This window comes from Strongylocentrotus purpuratus, unplaced genomic scaffold (assembly GCF_000002235.5).
Source record: "Strongylocentrotus purpuratus isolate Spur 01 unplaced genomic scaffold, Spur_5.0 spur5_scaffold_5, whole genome shotgun sequence".
Classification (NCBI taxonomy): Eukaryota; Metazoa; Echinodermata; class Echinoidea; order Camarodonta; family Strongylocentrotidae; genus Strongylocentrotus; species Strongylocentrotus purpuratus.
The window spans coordinates 12472651-12488182 of record NW_022145611.1 but is presented as its reverse complement, the minus strand read 5'-3'; the positions used below and the strand labels follow the sequence as shown (position 1 = coordinate 12488182).

The window sequence follows — 15532 nt, the reverse complement described above, 5'->3', positions numbered from 1 at the left end:
TAATCGATTAGCGCACGTATTAGCGAACGTATAATTAGCGCACGTATTGGCGCACGTGTTAGCGCACGTATAATTAGCGCACGCATTATCGCACGTATTACCGCAAACGAAATGACGCCTCGTCATGCAACTTGGCACGATGTTGTTACCCATAGAAATGTTGTGTTGTCTCGTTTACGAGGACACCCGTGCTGACATTAAGTTGAGTCCTGACGCTGCCGATTACCGTGGCAGGTCCGTAGGGTCTGAATACGTAGTTGTTGGACGTTTGGCCGTACAATACGTCGTGGAAGACATGGTACTCCAGGAATCCCGCGCTCATTGTAGTGGTCTTGCCGTTTTGTCTGAATCATAATAGAGCATAAATCATGTAGGAACTGATAAAGTGACGATAGTGGACAGTTTACATTCTTACATTTACTCCATAAACTTCTAAGAACATATTTTTGTTTTGTACTGAGAAAACATGAAGAAAGTATGAGAAGAAGAAAAATCGTGAGAAAAAGGTGGCTAAAGTAAGCTTAAGAGCACATGTATATTTCCTCCTGCGGTGAGGGGATTATGATGAGAATACACAATACAATAAATTAGTAGCAGCGTCCATTCATATTGAGGACATAATCGTCTCCCAGACAGATCGGCTTAAAGAAGTACCGAGTTAGATAACACCGCTGTGCGTTCGTGTATCTTTTACCCTATAGGTTACTAGTATCTGATTTGACTGTTTTCTATGGTGGCCCTGAAGGGACATCGCGAATAGACTAAATCGTGAAAAATATGCGATAAAATTCACGATATCGTCAATTTTATCGCATATTTTTCACGAAGAAATTCACGAAATTGACGATATCGTGAACTTTATCGTGAACTTTTCACGATGAAATTGACGATATCGTGAATTTTATCGTGAAAAGTTCACGATATAAAGTTCACGATATCGTCAATTTTATCGTGTACTCTATCGTGTACTCTATCGTGTACTCTCGATCCTGACGGGCGCTTCGTAAACAAAACCAGCCCTAGCTGGGGGAGACAGAGAGAAGGAAAAAAGGGAAAGGGAAAGAGAAGATAAAAGGAAAGAAAGAATAATAAGAAGATAAGAGGGAAACGGGGGGGGGGGGCGAAGGGCTCTTGCCTCCTCCTCACTCCCCGCCAAAAAATAAATCAGAGAGAGAGAGAGAAGGGAAAGGGAAAGGGAAAGAAAATATAAAAGGAAAGAAAGAAGAGGAAGAAGGAAAGAGGGAAACGGGGGAAGGGCGAAAGGCTCTTACCTCCCCCCCCCCCCCCCCGCCAAAAAATAAAAAAATAAGAGAGAGAGAGAGAGAAGGGAAAGGGAAAGAAAGAAGGGGAATAAGAGGGAAACAGGGGAAGGGCGAAGGGCTCTTGCCTCCCCCCCCCCGCCAAAAATAAATAAGAGAGAGAAGGGAAAGGGAAAGAAAATATAAAAGAAAAGAAAGAAGAGGAATAAGAAGGAAAGAGGGAAACGGGGGAAGGGCGAAGGGCTCTTGCCTCCTCCCTCCCCACCCCCGCCAAAAAAATAAATAAGAGATAGAGAGAGAAGGGAAAGGGAAAGGGAAAGAGAAGATAAAAGGAAAGAAGGAAGAGGAAGAAGAAGAAGAAAAGAGGGAAACGGGGGCGAAGGGCTCTTGCATCCCCCCGCCCAAAAAATAAATAAGAGAGAGAGAGAGAGAGAAGGGAAAGGGAAAGAGAATAAAAAAGGAAAGGAAGAAGAATAAGAAGAAAAGAGGGGCTCTTGCCTCCTCCCCCCTCCCGCGCCAACAAATAAATAGGAGAGAGAGAGAGAGATAGAGAGAGAAGGGAAAGGGAAAGAAAATATAAAAGGAAAGAAAGAAGAAGAAGACGGAAAGAGGGAAACGGGGGAAGGGCGAAAGGCTCTTACCTCCCCCTCCCCCCTCCCGCCATAAAGGGAAAGAGAAGGGAGAGGGAAAGAAAATATAAAAGGAAAGAAAGAAGAGGAAAAAGAATAAGAAAAGAGGGAAACAGGGGCGAAGGGCTCTTGCCTCCTTTCTTTTCTTTCTTTTCCTTTCTTTCCTATTCTCCCTCTTTTTCGTTTTTCTCTTTCTTTCTTCTCTTTCCCTTTCCTTCTCTCTCTCTCTCTTATTTATTTTTTGGCGGGGGGCGGGGGGACGAGGCAAAAGCCCTTAGCCCCCGTTTCCCTCTTTTCTTCTTCTTCCTCTTCTTTCTTTCCTTTTATCTTCTCTTTCCCTTTCCCTTTCCCTTCTCTCTCTCTCTCTGATTTATTTTTTGGCGGGGAGTGAGGAGGAGGCAAGAGCCCTTCGCCCCCCCCCGTTTCCCTCTTATCTTCTTATTATTCTTTCTTTCCTTTTATCTTCTCTTTCCCTTTCCCTTTTGTCCTTCTCTCTGTCTCCCCCAGCTAGGGCTGGTTTTGTTTACGAAGCGCCCGTCAGGAGAGTACACGATAGAGTACACGATAGAGTACACGATAAAATTGACGATATCGTGAACTTTATATCGTGAACTTTTCACGATAAAATTCACGATATCGTCAATTTCATCGTGAAAAGTTCACGATAAAGTTCACGATATCGTCAATTTCGTGAATTTCTTCGTGAAAAATATGCGATAAAATTGACGATATCGTGAATTTTATCGCATATTTTTCACGATTTAGTCTATTCGCGATGTCCCTTCAGGGCCACCATAGTTTTCCACTGATGATTACCTGAAAACTAAGAAATGCTTTTTGACTTCACTCGCTCACTTGTTTGTTATCGACGACAGTGCATTCGTGGAACGGTCAAAAGATATTTTGTAGCATTCATTCTCGATCGATATTTCATCTCCTTCTGAATCACCGCGCCCTTCTCCTTCATCCATGCCTCCCGCATCCTCGGTGGCGGCACCGTAACTTCTCACAGTGGGACACTGGCTTTGTAAAAGACGTTGGTTTTCGTTGATAAATAAAAGGACGAATATTTGGTAGCCGATAGGTGGAATGGTTGCAAAGAAGTAAAGTTGGTACAGTTGACTCCCATTCGACGGCGGATTTACCTAAAGGGAAAATTGGTAACACGTCAGCAAAGACTTTTCTCTTTTGTCATCTTTTTTCTGGTATCAATTTCAAAGTAATGCTTCTATCTTAACCCCCCCCCCCCCCGATAAAAATCCCAACAACTTTAAGACGTCATAACACAATTTATTTCAGTTCAAAACGTATTTTACAAGCATGTATATAGGCTAATTAGATGTGGATGCGGCTATGCGGTATGAGAGGGATAATACAAAGGGTGAATGAAAAAAAACGAACTGTGTATTAAAATCATGGACCTACTAAAAAATCGAATAAACACCATTCCATTCCGTGAAAATTGTGGAATAATGACCCAAATAAAGGATAAAAAATACAAGTACATCAAAGCATCATCAAATTCATAGCAATGATACAGTCTCTTGGAGAAACTCATAAATGTACATTGTGTTATGACCTTTATATAACCTATTAAAATAACCTCAGTTACTATTGTAGTCCATCTGCATTATGGCTTTACATAATTTACAAACTCACACTACAAGTGTATCAACTAGACTGAACTATAGCTTGAATAAACAATGAACTAAAAAAATAATACATTTTAAATCTCTACTTAGTGCTTCAGCACTCTCATAATTGACCTTCAAAGTATTTAGCAGTATCTTCATCTATTCATCTTCTTAATACAAGGTCAAATGAACATACATCATAACAGCATAATGGAGGCGTACAGGCGCGTACACAGGGGGGGGGGGGGGTTTGGGGGATTAAACCCCCCTTTGGTATTTTTCTGTGTGTAAACCCCCCCCCCCAACCCCCCTAAAACCCCCTCCCCCCTTTAATTTTTTTATTTTATTATTATTTATTTATTTTTAAAAAAAATTAAAAAAAAATATTCCCATGGCTGACCTAAAAAAGCTGACCTTACCCCCCCCCCCCCCAACGGAGCAAAATGTCAAATTTTCAAATTTCGAGACCAAAAAAAAAAGAAGAAAAAAGTGTCCTCTTATCAAGTATCAAGTGTATGTAGCAATAGATGGTGCTATGCTAGACACATTGCCTTTGTAGTCATGTCATGTTTTAACGGTACAATAAACAAATGATTTGAGTGATAAAGCAATTTCAATTGCACTGTCACAACAGGCATTTTTTAAATTTTGCAAGATCCCCTGTAGTACAAGCTGCAAACCGTACGATATCATTACACAAAATAACACTCTGTACTATCGAAACATGAAACAAACTAAGAATTGTCCTATCCACAAGGAAGGACTTCATTTTTCGTAGGAAATACATGCATTCTTTGCTGTGCTTTTCCCGGAGTAACCATACATTGTTCTGTCCACAAGAATTTGCTATTTATAACTGTACCTATGAGGTAGGTATATTTTTTTCAATATATTCACCATTCATCTTAATTGGTTCAATACAAGATGCCCTTACATTTCTAAAATCAAATATCATGATCTCTTTCGTGTTGGGGGCAATTACTGTAGGAAGTTATCGTTGACAAATTTGTTGAAAATTGTGCATGCTCTAAAGCTCCTGTATAGGCTATATTAGCGCATTTAATAGCGCAGTCAAAATGACGCCCCATGTGCAACAGACGTAACAAACCTGGCTAATGACGGGTTGACCCCGTGCGTCAAGGACCGTCACATTGGGCGAGTTAACTTCAATTCGTACTAGGCGTCGAACGGTCCATCCGAGAGAGTTGTAGACCGCGTAGGTTAGAGTGCTCTTGCCTTCACTAATTTCTAAGATCAAGAAGAAGAGAGAGAGAAAAAAAAAACATGGGCAACGAGTCACCGTTACCATTTAGAATGAATTGATAGGAATCCTCGACAAAGCCGTGGAATTAAAATACAGAGTAAAAGAGTCCATGAACCATGTTTGGGACATAAACGGGGCCCCGCCCATCTGGGGTGGCTAAGCAGGGGACGGACGGTTCATTAAACTTGTGATCAATAACGAGTTATGATAATTGTGGTAGCTACTGAAATAAGTGCATTTGATTGGCTGTTGGTAAACTCGTCAGAAATGTAACTGTTCTTATTTAAGATTAGTTTTATGAAACGGGGAACTGACCTGAATAGTAAGCGGATGTCATGGAAATCCACTCATCTCAAATACGACGAATACCCCGAGTCCATACCAGCAAGTATGTATTTTCACCATTCTCATTTTATAATTTCATTTTAAGTTTATGTTCATTGATACATGCATTATGAAAATTGTGCATGTTTGAAAGGAAGTGTACATACTTCATTGTGGGAATAGAAAGGGGGAACCATAACGCGCCAATATCTTTATTCAAATGGAGTTTCCTAATTCGTTTGGCTTGGTTTGGTTTCCTTAAAAATAAAATACATATATTATTATGAATATGATAAACGAATCAACAATTATTTTTTTTAAGGCCGCATCGCTCTTTTAGGTGAAAATTTTGTCACCAATGTACACCCTCGTAACCTTCCCTTCTGCTTTGGAAAGATGATTTAATTTAAATTTCCTTCGTCATGTTCGTCATTTCACTTCCGTTATGTACAGACTTACATCCCAAATCCGTTTTAATATGCTTAGAATTGTCCTCGACATGTGCCATTCATGACACCAATTTTTTTTTTTTTAAATCAGTTTTCTTATATTCTCATAACTCTTATTCTTTCATAATTGGTTACAAGAAAATGTACATGTGAAATTGTCCTTCCCTTATGTCTACCCCATACCTGATTTTAACCCGAGTACATTATATCTTTCGTTGTGGTGTTCCGTCTCCCTTGCGTTAACTTGCGTCAATTCATTAAGTATATCCGTCAGCACACTTATGGTAGCTTGACTGCCGTCACGTAGGTGACTGATATACATGTCACGCACCACAGGGGCTTCTGTTCCCGTGACGCCGTCGTGATGTTGCACCTGTAACATGTTCGAGTGAAGATTCTTTTATTTACTTCCATTTTCAAAATAACATCTTCTCAAGAAGTAAAATGCAAGTAACTTCTTCATTTTGCCAGAATCATATAATACGCAATCTTGATGATCACGGCTATTTTTTGCATAATAAAATGTTCCATTAACAATAAGGGCAACCAATAAAACATCGTCAATATAATCGAAAAAGAAAGTCGATAAAGGTGAAAACTCATGACTTTGCACAAGGAAGGGGGGGGGGGGTCTATTCAAAAGGATTTGTATGCATTTTTTTTTTATTTTACTCTAACAATGTTCTCTATATTTATCTCCTTATCGCCCAGTATCATTCTCATCAATACCTCTATATCCTCAGCCTCCAGCATCCAAACAAAAGGAAACAATACCTTATATCTCCCGTGTTAAAATGAATGAATGATCATGCTTTTGATTTGGCAAAGAGAAACATTTAAAGAATTTTGTGATTGAGCTATAAATGAATTCGAAATCCAAATAAATAAAACAATAAAATAATCCCAATAAAACAACACGTCTGCATTTCTTTAATTTCTTGGCATGATTTTTTTTTTTTTTGGGGGGGGGAGCAGTCGGTGTACATGTATGAAATAAATTAGTTGATTTTGTGTCTGTATTAGCAAATATTTAATACAACAAACTGTTTTTAATACGATTTTCAGTCGGGATTCGAATATTTGGTGCCCGGCAGCGACCATTATTCTATGATACCTCGGCAGTAGCCCATCTTAGCTTCTTGATCTTCTCCAGTGCGCTGGTGGTATTAATGGTCCTTGAGATGTTAAAGAGATGGGTATACAGAGAGAAGAGGGTCTCTCCAGCTCTTAGAGTAGCCTGGCTCGCCCGGGCTATCCCCTTCAGCTCAATACGTGAGGTGTAGAATCCGGTCCAAGCTTCCTCGCGTGCTGCACAGTCAAACACAAACACAAATCAAAGAAAAGGCAATATCATTTATACAAGACTAGGTTTCTGTTAGACAGTTTTGATTTGATAACTTAATGATAAAACTCTTTATTAAGATTCAAGGACATTTAAAAAAAAATGATGTTCTGACCCCCCCCCCCCCCCCCCCCCCCCGCTGGTTTCATCCTATTCATATTATCCTCTCCAAGTTCTTGTTTTTTATGGTAAATGATCATGATACCAATAACGTGTACTTATGGTTTTTTACTCTTCAAACTAGTGTGGCGAATTAACATCTGCGCCAAAATTAATAGAGGTGATTTCCTCCCTCAGGATGATGGGGCAAGCACTGATGCATTTTTTTCTTCTCGTACTATCCTTTTCCTCCCTTCTTCTCTGTTATCTTATTTTCTCTTTCTTTCTCCTTTTGTTTTCTTTCCTTCACTCTCCCCTGTTTTAGGCCACCAAAGGGGGGGGGGCGAACGATTCGCCCCTGGATCCGCCACTGTAGGCCTACTTATATAGGGTTTGATTTTTTTTAAAGCGTATTTCATTTCAGGGCAAATCTGTATAAATTTATATATATTTTTGTTATATATGTATTTTCCTATGGCGTAGCTACAGCGTTGAGGGGGGGGGGGGGGGGGGGGCATATACAACACCCCCAACCGAATGGCCCAAAACGAAAAGGAAAAATAAAATAATGATTGGACAGGGAAAAGGGAACATAGAACGAAGATGATAGGATTGATGTTGTTGTTACTGTTGTTGAACTTGTTGATGATGTTGTTGTTTAAACTATTTAAGTTTTTCGTTAAAATTATTATTTACCGGTCGAATAAGGGATAAAATCTCCACTGTTCTTGACGTCCCACGTAGTGTCACTGTTGTGAAGGGCGGTGAAGAACTGCCCGAGTGTCGCCTGTCGGATTTTGATATTGTATTTAGATCGCTGTTGGTTTATATGCACTAGAAGACGTTCCATATTTTCATACTGGTCGGTGGCATTGAAGAACTGCTTATCACATCCCTGTAAAAACGTAATACATAAATATGAACAATGGTCGATGAAAAGGCAAGGAGTATATTGCTAGATATTTGTTTGTTTATGATGTTATGCCTATACATCGCAAGATTTGGATAGACAGCGACATTAACAAGTCGATGTCATAACTTGTTAATACAGTATGGAATCATATACTTTACCATCTTCTTTTTTTTCTTCGATTGTACATTCCATGAATCATACAAATGAACTGGACAAAGAAACATTTCGTAGATACGTAGTTTATGGGGCAATCAACCAATTTATTTTCAAAATCCCTGTTTGTCAGGTGAGAGATTTAAGTTTTCTCTTCTCTACTTTGGATTGATGGGGAATTTTATTTTTCTGTCTGCGAACTTGTCTGCAAATTCAATCCGACACTCCCACCCTCCCCCCTTACACAGTCATAATACATGTTCTAGCGAGACCTCTTCGTGTACACAGCATGAAAAGATTATAGAAAGCTCATTCAACAATCTGTAAAACATTTAATAAACAGTACTTGGAAAGTGTACCGCTGTGCCGCCCCCTCCTGGATCAAATTGTATTTACAAAAAATGAAGTTGCTCGTCAGAGATTTTGAAAAAAATTAAATTCATTAATTTGTTTATATATACATTTATTAAATATTCATTCATTCATGTATTACTTTATTTATCAATTTATATATTCATCTTGTTTTGTTTTTTGGAGGACAGGCTTATCAACAATCTTAACACTTAATTGCGCCCCCATCCACTCGTTGATCCTTTTTTTAAATTCAATTCAATTCGGTTTTTCGGGGAAAGAAAGGCATAGCAAAAGTTTTGGCCTATAATAACTCCTTGTAGTATGTACCCATGGCCAGAGTAGATGCGGGGTCTTGAACCACGCAGCTCGTTTCCGAATGTTGGCCACCATGAAGTCCGCATACTGTCCCATGTTTTGTGTCGTCACTGGGTCGCTCATGTTGGGGTAGATACCGTCGGCTGGCGGATCTGGGAACTTGGCTACGCCATTCCACATATATGCAGATCTGTACAAGTGATGGTATTGATACGTTTACAAATAAGGTTTCGGAATATTTATGTTGCAGATTGCTTTCCACGGTAGGCATTATTTAAATCAGTCATCAGTCATTGTTTCTAAAAAATATAGCCATAACGTAATGAAGCTGAGGAAGCTATTTGCATACACTAGTAGGGTAAGGGTCAGGGTTGGGGTCGTGGATATTTTTAGAAACATGCCTCTTCGACTGATTACATGATGCCTACCGATTAGCACCCCCCCCCCCCACCCACACTGTCTATTCATGTTCGAATAGTCAAAGAAGGCATGTGACAAAGTATTGGTGAAATGTCGGGCAAGCTTTTCATATTTTTAGATAGTCACAATTAATTTATTGACGATGACTGAATGTTTTCAGTATAATTAGAATAGCGTTTTATTGTTGATATCATTAAGTCATTGCACACGTGACGTCTTTCCGCTGACGGAGAACTCCGTCAGCAATTGGCGCACTCTTTAACACGACTTGCGAGAGTGATAATGTAGGAAAAAAAGATGCATGCACTGATTTTCTTGTATAGAGGCACATGTCCGTAATAACGCAATGTAAATGACTGTTCGTGTACAACAGGTTTCCTGCCAGTGACGGTAACTCAGTATCTCACCTGTTTGAAAATGGCGGATGCTCCATGGGAGCACAGTAGCTATACGTATCCATGACGTGTGTGAACATGCTCTGTGATGAGCCCAGAGATGGGGAGGCTTGCCATACAAACTGGAGTCCCTACAAAAGATGTACAGACAAAATTAGCTGAACTCATGGAAATGCCTTTAATTTTTCATTATTGCCTCAGCGTCGATCGCCTCCAAAAAAATATTAACATGATCTACCCGAGTACAGGTGTCGTGGACTAGTGGATACGGTACCTGGCTGTAGAACTGTGGATCACAAATTTCGCGGTTCGTGTCCAAGCCCGATACCAATGTCCTTTGATAGCCTTTAAATGTACTATGTCCCATTTGTAGGCCCCCAAAATGAAAGGTTAAATTATAACGCCGGGCATTTGAAAGACAATACTAATTTAGAACTTCCCTCAAAACGAAGGGGCTTGAAAATGGCTTTTAGTTGGAAAAAAACGACCATTAGTTGTCGAATCAACTTAAGTGATTGCAATCACCTAAATAATAGACTGATTTTCAGACCCTTTTACCGAATGGTCGTACGTTTTGTGCAGCACAAAGATTTAATCAGTTTCATTTTGGCGATTACAAGTAGTGGGTTATTGATGTAGAAAAATACTTATCTACCCCTTACGGCTCATTTTATGTATGTTATTAACCAAAGAAAACATGTCAGTGAGTTTTGAATAGTGTCTGACAGTGAAGTCTAGAAGGTAAACGGGTTTCCTTGCACAATTTGAATAATAGGACACTGCTAATTATTACATTTCACAGATAGCACATACATGACATATTCTTAATTCCTGCAAAGTTCTACATAATTTGATGTTGGCTGCAAAAGGGACATAGTATCTTTCAAGAGAGATGGCCACTATTAAATGAATTTATTTATTATTGTTTGATATATCAAACATTTCATTCCTTCAAGAGGAATTTTTCTATTGCTTATTTCTCCTGAGGAATTTAACGCCCATATCCAAGTCCATCGTGTTTATCTTCCTCACTTCGCTTGCAATCTTTTAGTTCACATAATTTGTGATTATATACACGAAAACCACTTTATTTCGTTCGGGGATGAAGTCCGCTGAGTTTACGCCTGGCTTCACTGAGCGTCATAAACTCCAAAACTTCGAGAAAACCTGCATAGCTCTTGAAGGTTACTCGAAGAAGAAAAAGAAAATAATTGGGAAGAAGAACAAGAAGAGGAAGAAGAAGGATGCAACTCCATAGAAACAGCAGATGCGATTACCTTTGCCTTCATCATGGCGGCTTTCTGATCATAATTTATTCGTGACGTCAGATGGGCATTAAACCCCATCAGTGCAAAGAGAGTGGGCGTGGCCGCCGTTGCGCCGAATGGATCAACATGCCAACCGAACCGGGGCCGAACACCAAACGTCTCGTAGATAAAGGCGTGTCCTTCTAAAAGGGGGAGATATAAGAGAGAGAGAGAGAGAGAGAGAGAGAGAGAGGATTAGAGAAAGAGAGAGAGAGAGAGAATGAGAGAAAGAGAGAAAGAGAGAGAGGGAGAGAGAATAGAGAGAGAGAGAAGAGAGAAAGAGGATGAGAGAAATAGAGAGAGAGAGAGAAAGAGAGAGAGATATGGAGAGAGAAATGGAGAGAGAAAGAAAAAGATACAGAGAGAAAGGAATTAAAAGGGGAAAAACAGAGAGAAATAGAGAGAGAGAGACTTTTTTTTTATCCAAAAGTTTTTTATTGATTCCAAACAATACAAATCAATGTTATAGAAATGAAATACAGTTGTTTTCATTTTCATTACATAGATTGTACGATTGATGAAGTAAAAAAAATGAAATCAGTTGTAAAATAAAACAAGTAACCCCAAAATACCCCAGAATACCGAAAATTGGAGCGACAGAAAAATATAAATAATCTATTTTAAAAAAAAATCATTTAAAGGAGGCTACAATGGCCCAGTGTTAAAAGTTAATGAAAACTTCACTTGTTCCCACTTCTGTAAATGTAAGGCTAATTTACCTGCCCTCCCTGCAATATTCTTTTCTTCTTCCCTAAATTCCAACAGTTCTTTTTGAAACTCACCCAAAGACAATATCAAATAATTCCATACAAATACAGATCTTCATAAATCGTTTTCATAACATAAATAAATTATTCACAAAACAGTGAGCAAAGAAGGAGAATAATGGAATGAAATCACTTAATTTTCTAATAATAATAATCACATACTGAACTTAATTACTCATGAAAAATGAAATAAAATAATAATACATATTTGTATACAATCATGCACCCTAAGCCCGCCACCCTCCACCCCTTCTACTCCTTAACCCCCCCCCCCCCGTAAACATTCACATTCACTCGCACCTCACAAAACATACACAGATTCACACGCGCACACCACTGGAACTCCAGCCAATCATCCTCACTCACAAACACCAAAGACACTCCCATTTAATACGCCAAACGCAACACTTATCTACCCAACACATAGAACACTGTAAAAAAATACGCCATTTACATAACAGCACGTACCCACCGATACAGCTAACCACACCTAACATCCTAACTCCTAAAAAAAAAAATCACATTCACACTCACACACTCGCACCTCACAAACAGACACAGATTAACACGCGCACCCACACACACACACGCACACACACACATCTCACATACCAATGTTAATGTAAGCACCATCAAAATTGGACACTTTCGATCTGTTTGAACAATATAGACAGACCCCAACCAATTCGTCAAAGCAACTGTTTTGAGCAAAACAGCATTTACTCATTCATTGCTCAAAACAGCATTTAATGCTGTTTTGAGCAATGAATGAGTTGCTTTGACGAATTGGTTGGGGTCTGTCTATTGTTCAAGCAGATCGAAAGTGTTATATTGTGTCGGTTATTATTGTCAGCCAAACCATAGAAAGTGCTAGAATGGACAGTGATTGAAATTCGTGGGCTTTAAAACTGTTCGATGGATTTTGTCTTCGTAAGCATATTAAATCGCCTGGCCTAGTAACATTGCTCGTCAAAGAAAGTACTTGGTCTAACTTAGACTCTATAGTGCATCAAAGACCCCATTCTCATTCACTTCGTTGGAGCGGTCTAACTAAGACCCGTTCCTCAGGAGCAGTTCTTAGGTGAGTGAGAACGGTCAAAGTGGTCCGGGAAGTGGACTTCTGGACCGCTCCAGAAGACTACCTCGGGAGGTGGTCTTGAGGAACGGGTCTTATTAAGAGCGGTTTGGACCGCTCTAACGTGCAATGTGAACGGAAGCGTACTTTGACCGGAAGTGAGCTAATGACGTTCCGTGCGAAACATGTAGTACGGTACATACGGTTTGTATTCCGCGCGCGAAAAAATTGACCTGCTGACCTGAGCTGCCATAGCAACAAGACCACTTTGACTCGTGGAGCGGTTTGAGCCATAAAAAACTGCTCGGAGTGTGAACGCTCGCAAACCGTTCCTTAAGACCCGTTCCTCTGGAGCGGTCTAAATAAGACCACTTTCAAAGTGAGTGAGAACGGGGTCAAAGAGTGATGAGGTGTAATCTGGTCTACCATATCAAACTCCAAGAACAAAAAAAATGGCTGTTTTAAATCTGAAATTCCAACCACAATTTTCAATTTCGTCAAGTCATGATCATTTCTTCGTTATACCTCATAATATTTACTATAATATCCAACTCCTGCACTAAGAACACTTCTGCCTTTTTCATCTATTGGAAAGCCATTGATGTTTAAAATAATCGAAATGAATTGTTTCATCAACCTATGTCTCAAAAGGTGTAATTAGATTTAGATGATTGACTTTTTAAAGAGTGTTGATCTATTTGGCTAAGCCTCTTTCTTTGAGTATATCATACTATGTGGAATGTGATGTCAATTGTGAAACCGATCGACATATTCCGAATTCTCTTCGGATCTATGGGCTTGGTGAGATATCACTAGGGATATTCTGAATTATTTTGTCGACTCATGAATGTTTTTATAATGTAATGGCAGATCATACTTTCATTGATACAATACAATTCTATTTAGAAAAGGGGTTTCACCTGTCATTTGTTGTATAATGGCGCTAAGTTCAGTTACTGCTTCATCGTGCATCACCTGACCACCAATGATAAACTCCAACTGTCCATTTGAAACAAACTTTCGAGTTTGACTCTGAAAAGAAGGATAATTAGACTTTTGCGACGAATCACCGTATAAGTATATGCATCACATAACTTTAAAATCTCGTTTTTTTCGTTTTTTTTTCGTTGATAGGTTAAAACACATTCTAATATTTAACTTATATCTGAAAAACTCCCAAAGGATACATGTAAGAAGACATTGATCTACAATTGCCATACTCAACCCATGTGAGGTAAATTGGAAAGTGGTAGGATTATTCCTTGAAATAATTATGCGCCGATATCAGTAGCCGGAGCTTAAGGGTAATAATTTCCGAAGCTCTTTGGTAGGGCAGAGAGTATTATGCGCTATACAAGAACGGACTATTCATATTAATATTACTGCTTTTTTTGGGGGGGGGGGGCTACCTTTTGTTTTTCTGTGGCTACGCCATCCCACCAGAGCCTGAAGAACTCCTGTTCTACAGCAATAAATCGGCGGGCAGGGTTGCGACCAAGTTCAGCTATCACTGTGGTGTAGACATTGGCGGCATAAGCGTGCATACTCTCCTGCAAAAGTGGAGGAAAAGCGATACAATAATTGACAGTTTGAAAACTAGAAAATGAAAGATCGACCCTTTTTCTTCTCCAGATGAAAGCACATCTGCAAATCACTCAACGAGATTAATCATCTCCGACTGTGTTGCTGTGGAAAATGTCTCATTCAAGTATTCTATAATGGCAGAAAGGTTATGCGCCAATGTTTGTTTAAAACTTATAAGTTTTCTTTAGTATGAAGGGAGAGAGAGAGAGAGAGAGAGAGAGAGGGAGAGGTAGAGAGAAAGAGTAAGGGAGAAGAATACTTTGTAAGAATGCAATTGTGCTTCTCCAGATGAATGTACATCTGCAAATCCCTCAAGAAGATAATCATCTCCGACTGTGTTGCTGAGGAAAAATCTCATTCAAGTATTCTATAATGGCAGAAAGGTTATGCGCCAATGTTTGTTTAAAACTTATAGGTTTTCTTAAGTATGAAGGGGGAGAAAGAGAGAAAGAGAGGTAGAGAGAAAGAGTAGGGGAGAAGAATACTTTGTAAGAATGCAAGTTAACATTGGTGATTCAAGAAACAAAATCTAGATATGTTAATCGGGTATTAGAAGGGTTTTTTAAAATAATCTTTATGTCCTCTTTCGCGATTCCCACGTAATCAATTACCGTGGACAAACTGGGACTTTTGTTTTGCTCCCATTATGATAAGTATGTTAGTTGTCATTCGCCCATATAAATCGTTTACAACTACATTTAGTTTAAAATCATCGATTTTGTTTACTTACATTAGGTACAATGTAGCCAACAAATAATTCAAGTTAGTACGATCTACCAATATTTATGACAAGACGTATATGACTTGATTTTTTGACTAAAACAAAAAATAAAAAACAATCAAACAAACAAAGCACAAGCTTTTCAAATGAGCAATAATAGACATACCTTGACTGTGTAAACCCATCCAACGTCCATGTGACTATGGGGTATCACATAAACATTCAGGGTATCGCCATCACTATATGCATTGTCGACTTCGTCCTCTCTTTCGACGCCAAGTCCCTGGACGGTCACCACGCCGGAACCAATCAAGAAGTTGACAGAGATGGTTATTACGATGAAGAAATTCCTTTTCAGGAGCGCCATATTTTTCAAGATGGTTTCAGATTGGTTTCAGATGCTAGTAAGAAGCTCAGTTGTTTTCAATCTAGAGGATATCATTCCAATGCTATAACTAAGCACTGATTGTTAATAATAGGGTACGTGAGATTTTGCCGAAAGAGATATACACAAAAAACAATGGCATA

General features: G+C 39.2%; 1 protein-coding gene across 1 annotated transcript in view; it reads right to left on the bottom strand.

Moving 5' to 3' along the window:
- The window catches only part of LOC756277 (epididymis-specific alpha-mannosidase), a 22987-nt gene extending 7455 nt beyond the window's left edge, over positions 1-15532 (bottom strand). The window contains exons 1-12 of the mRNA XM_011675572.2: positions 15171-15532; positions 14109-14249; positions 13620-13731; positions 10828-11000; positions 9563-9681; positions 8748-8925; positions 7697-7895; positions 6674-6867; positions 5743-5932; positions 4631-4770; positions 2744-3033; positions 150-344 (exon numbers count right to left, since the gene is read on the bottom strand). Coding sequence (XP_011673874.2) covers positions 150-344; positions 2744-3033; positions 4631-4770; positions 5743-5932; positions 6674-6867; positions 7697-7895; positions 8748-8925; positions 9563-9681; positions 10828-11000; positions 13620-13731; positions 14109-14249; positions 15171-15371 — 2132 coding nt within the window. The 5' untranslated portion in view covers positions 15372-15532. The remainder of the gene's footprint in view (positions 1-149; positions 345-2743; positions 3034-4630; positions 4771-5742; positions 5933-6673; positions 6868-7696; positions 7896-8747; positions 8926-9562; positions 9682-10827; positions 11001-13619; positions 13732-14108; positions 14250-15170) is intronic.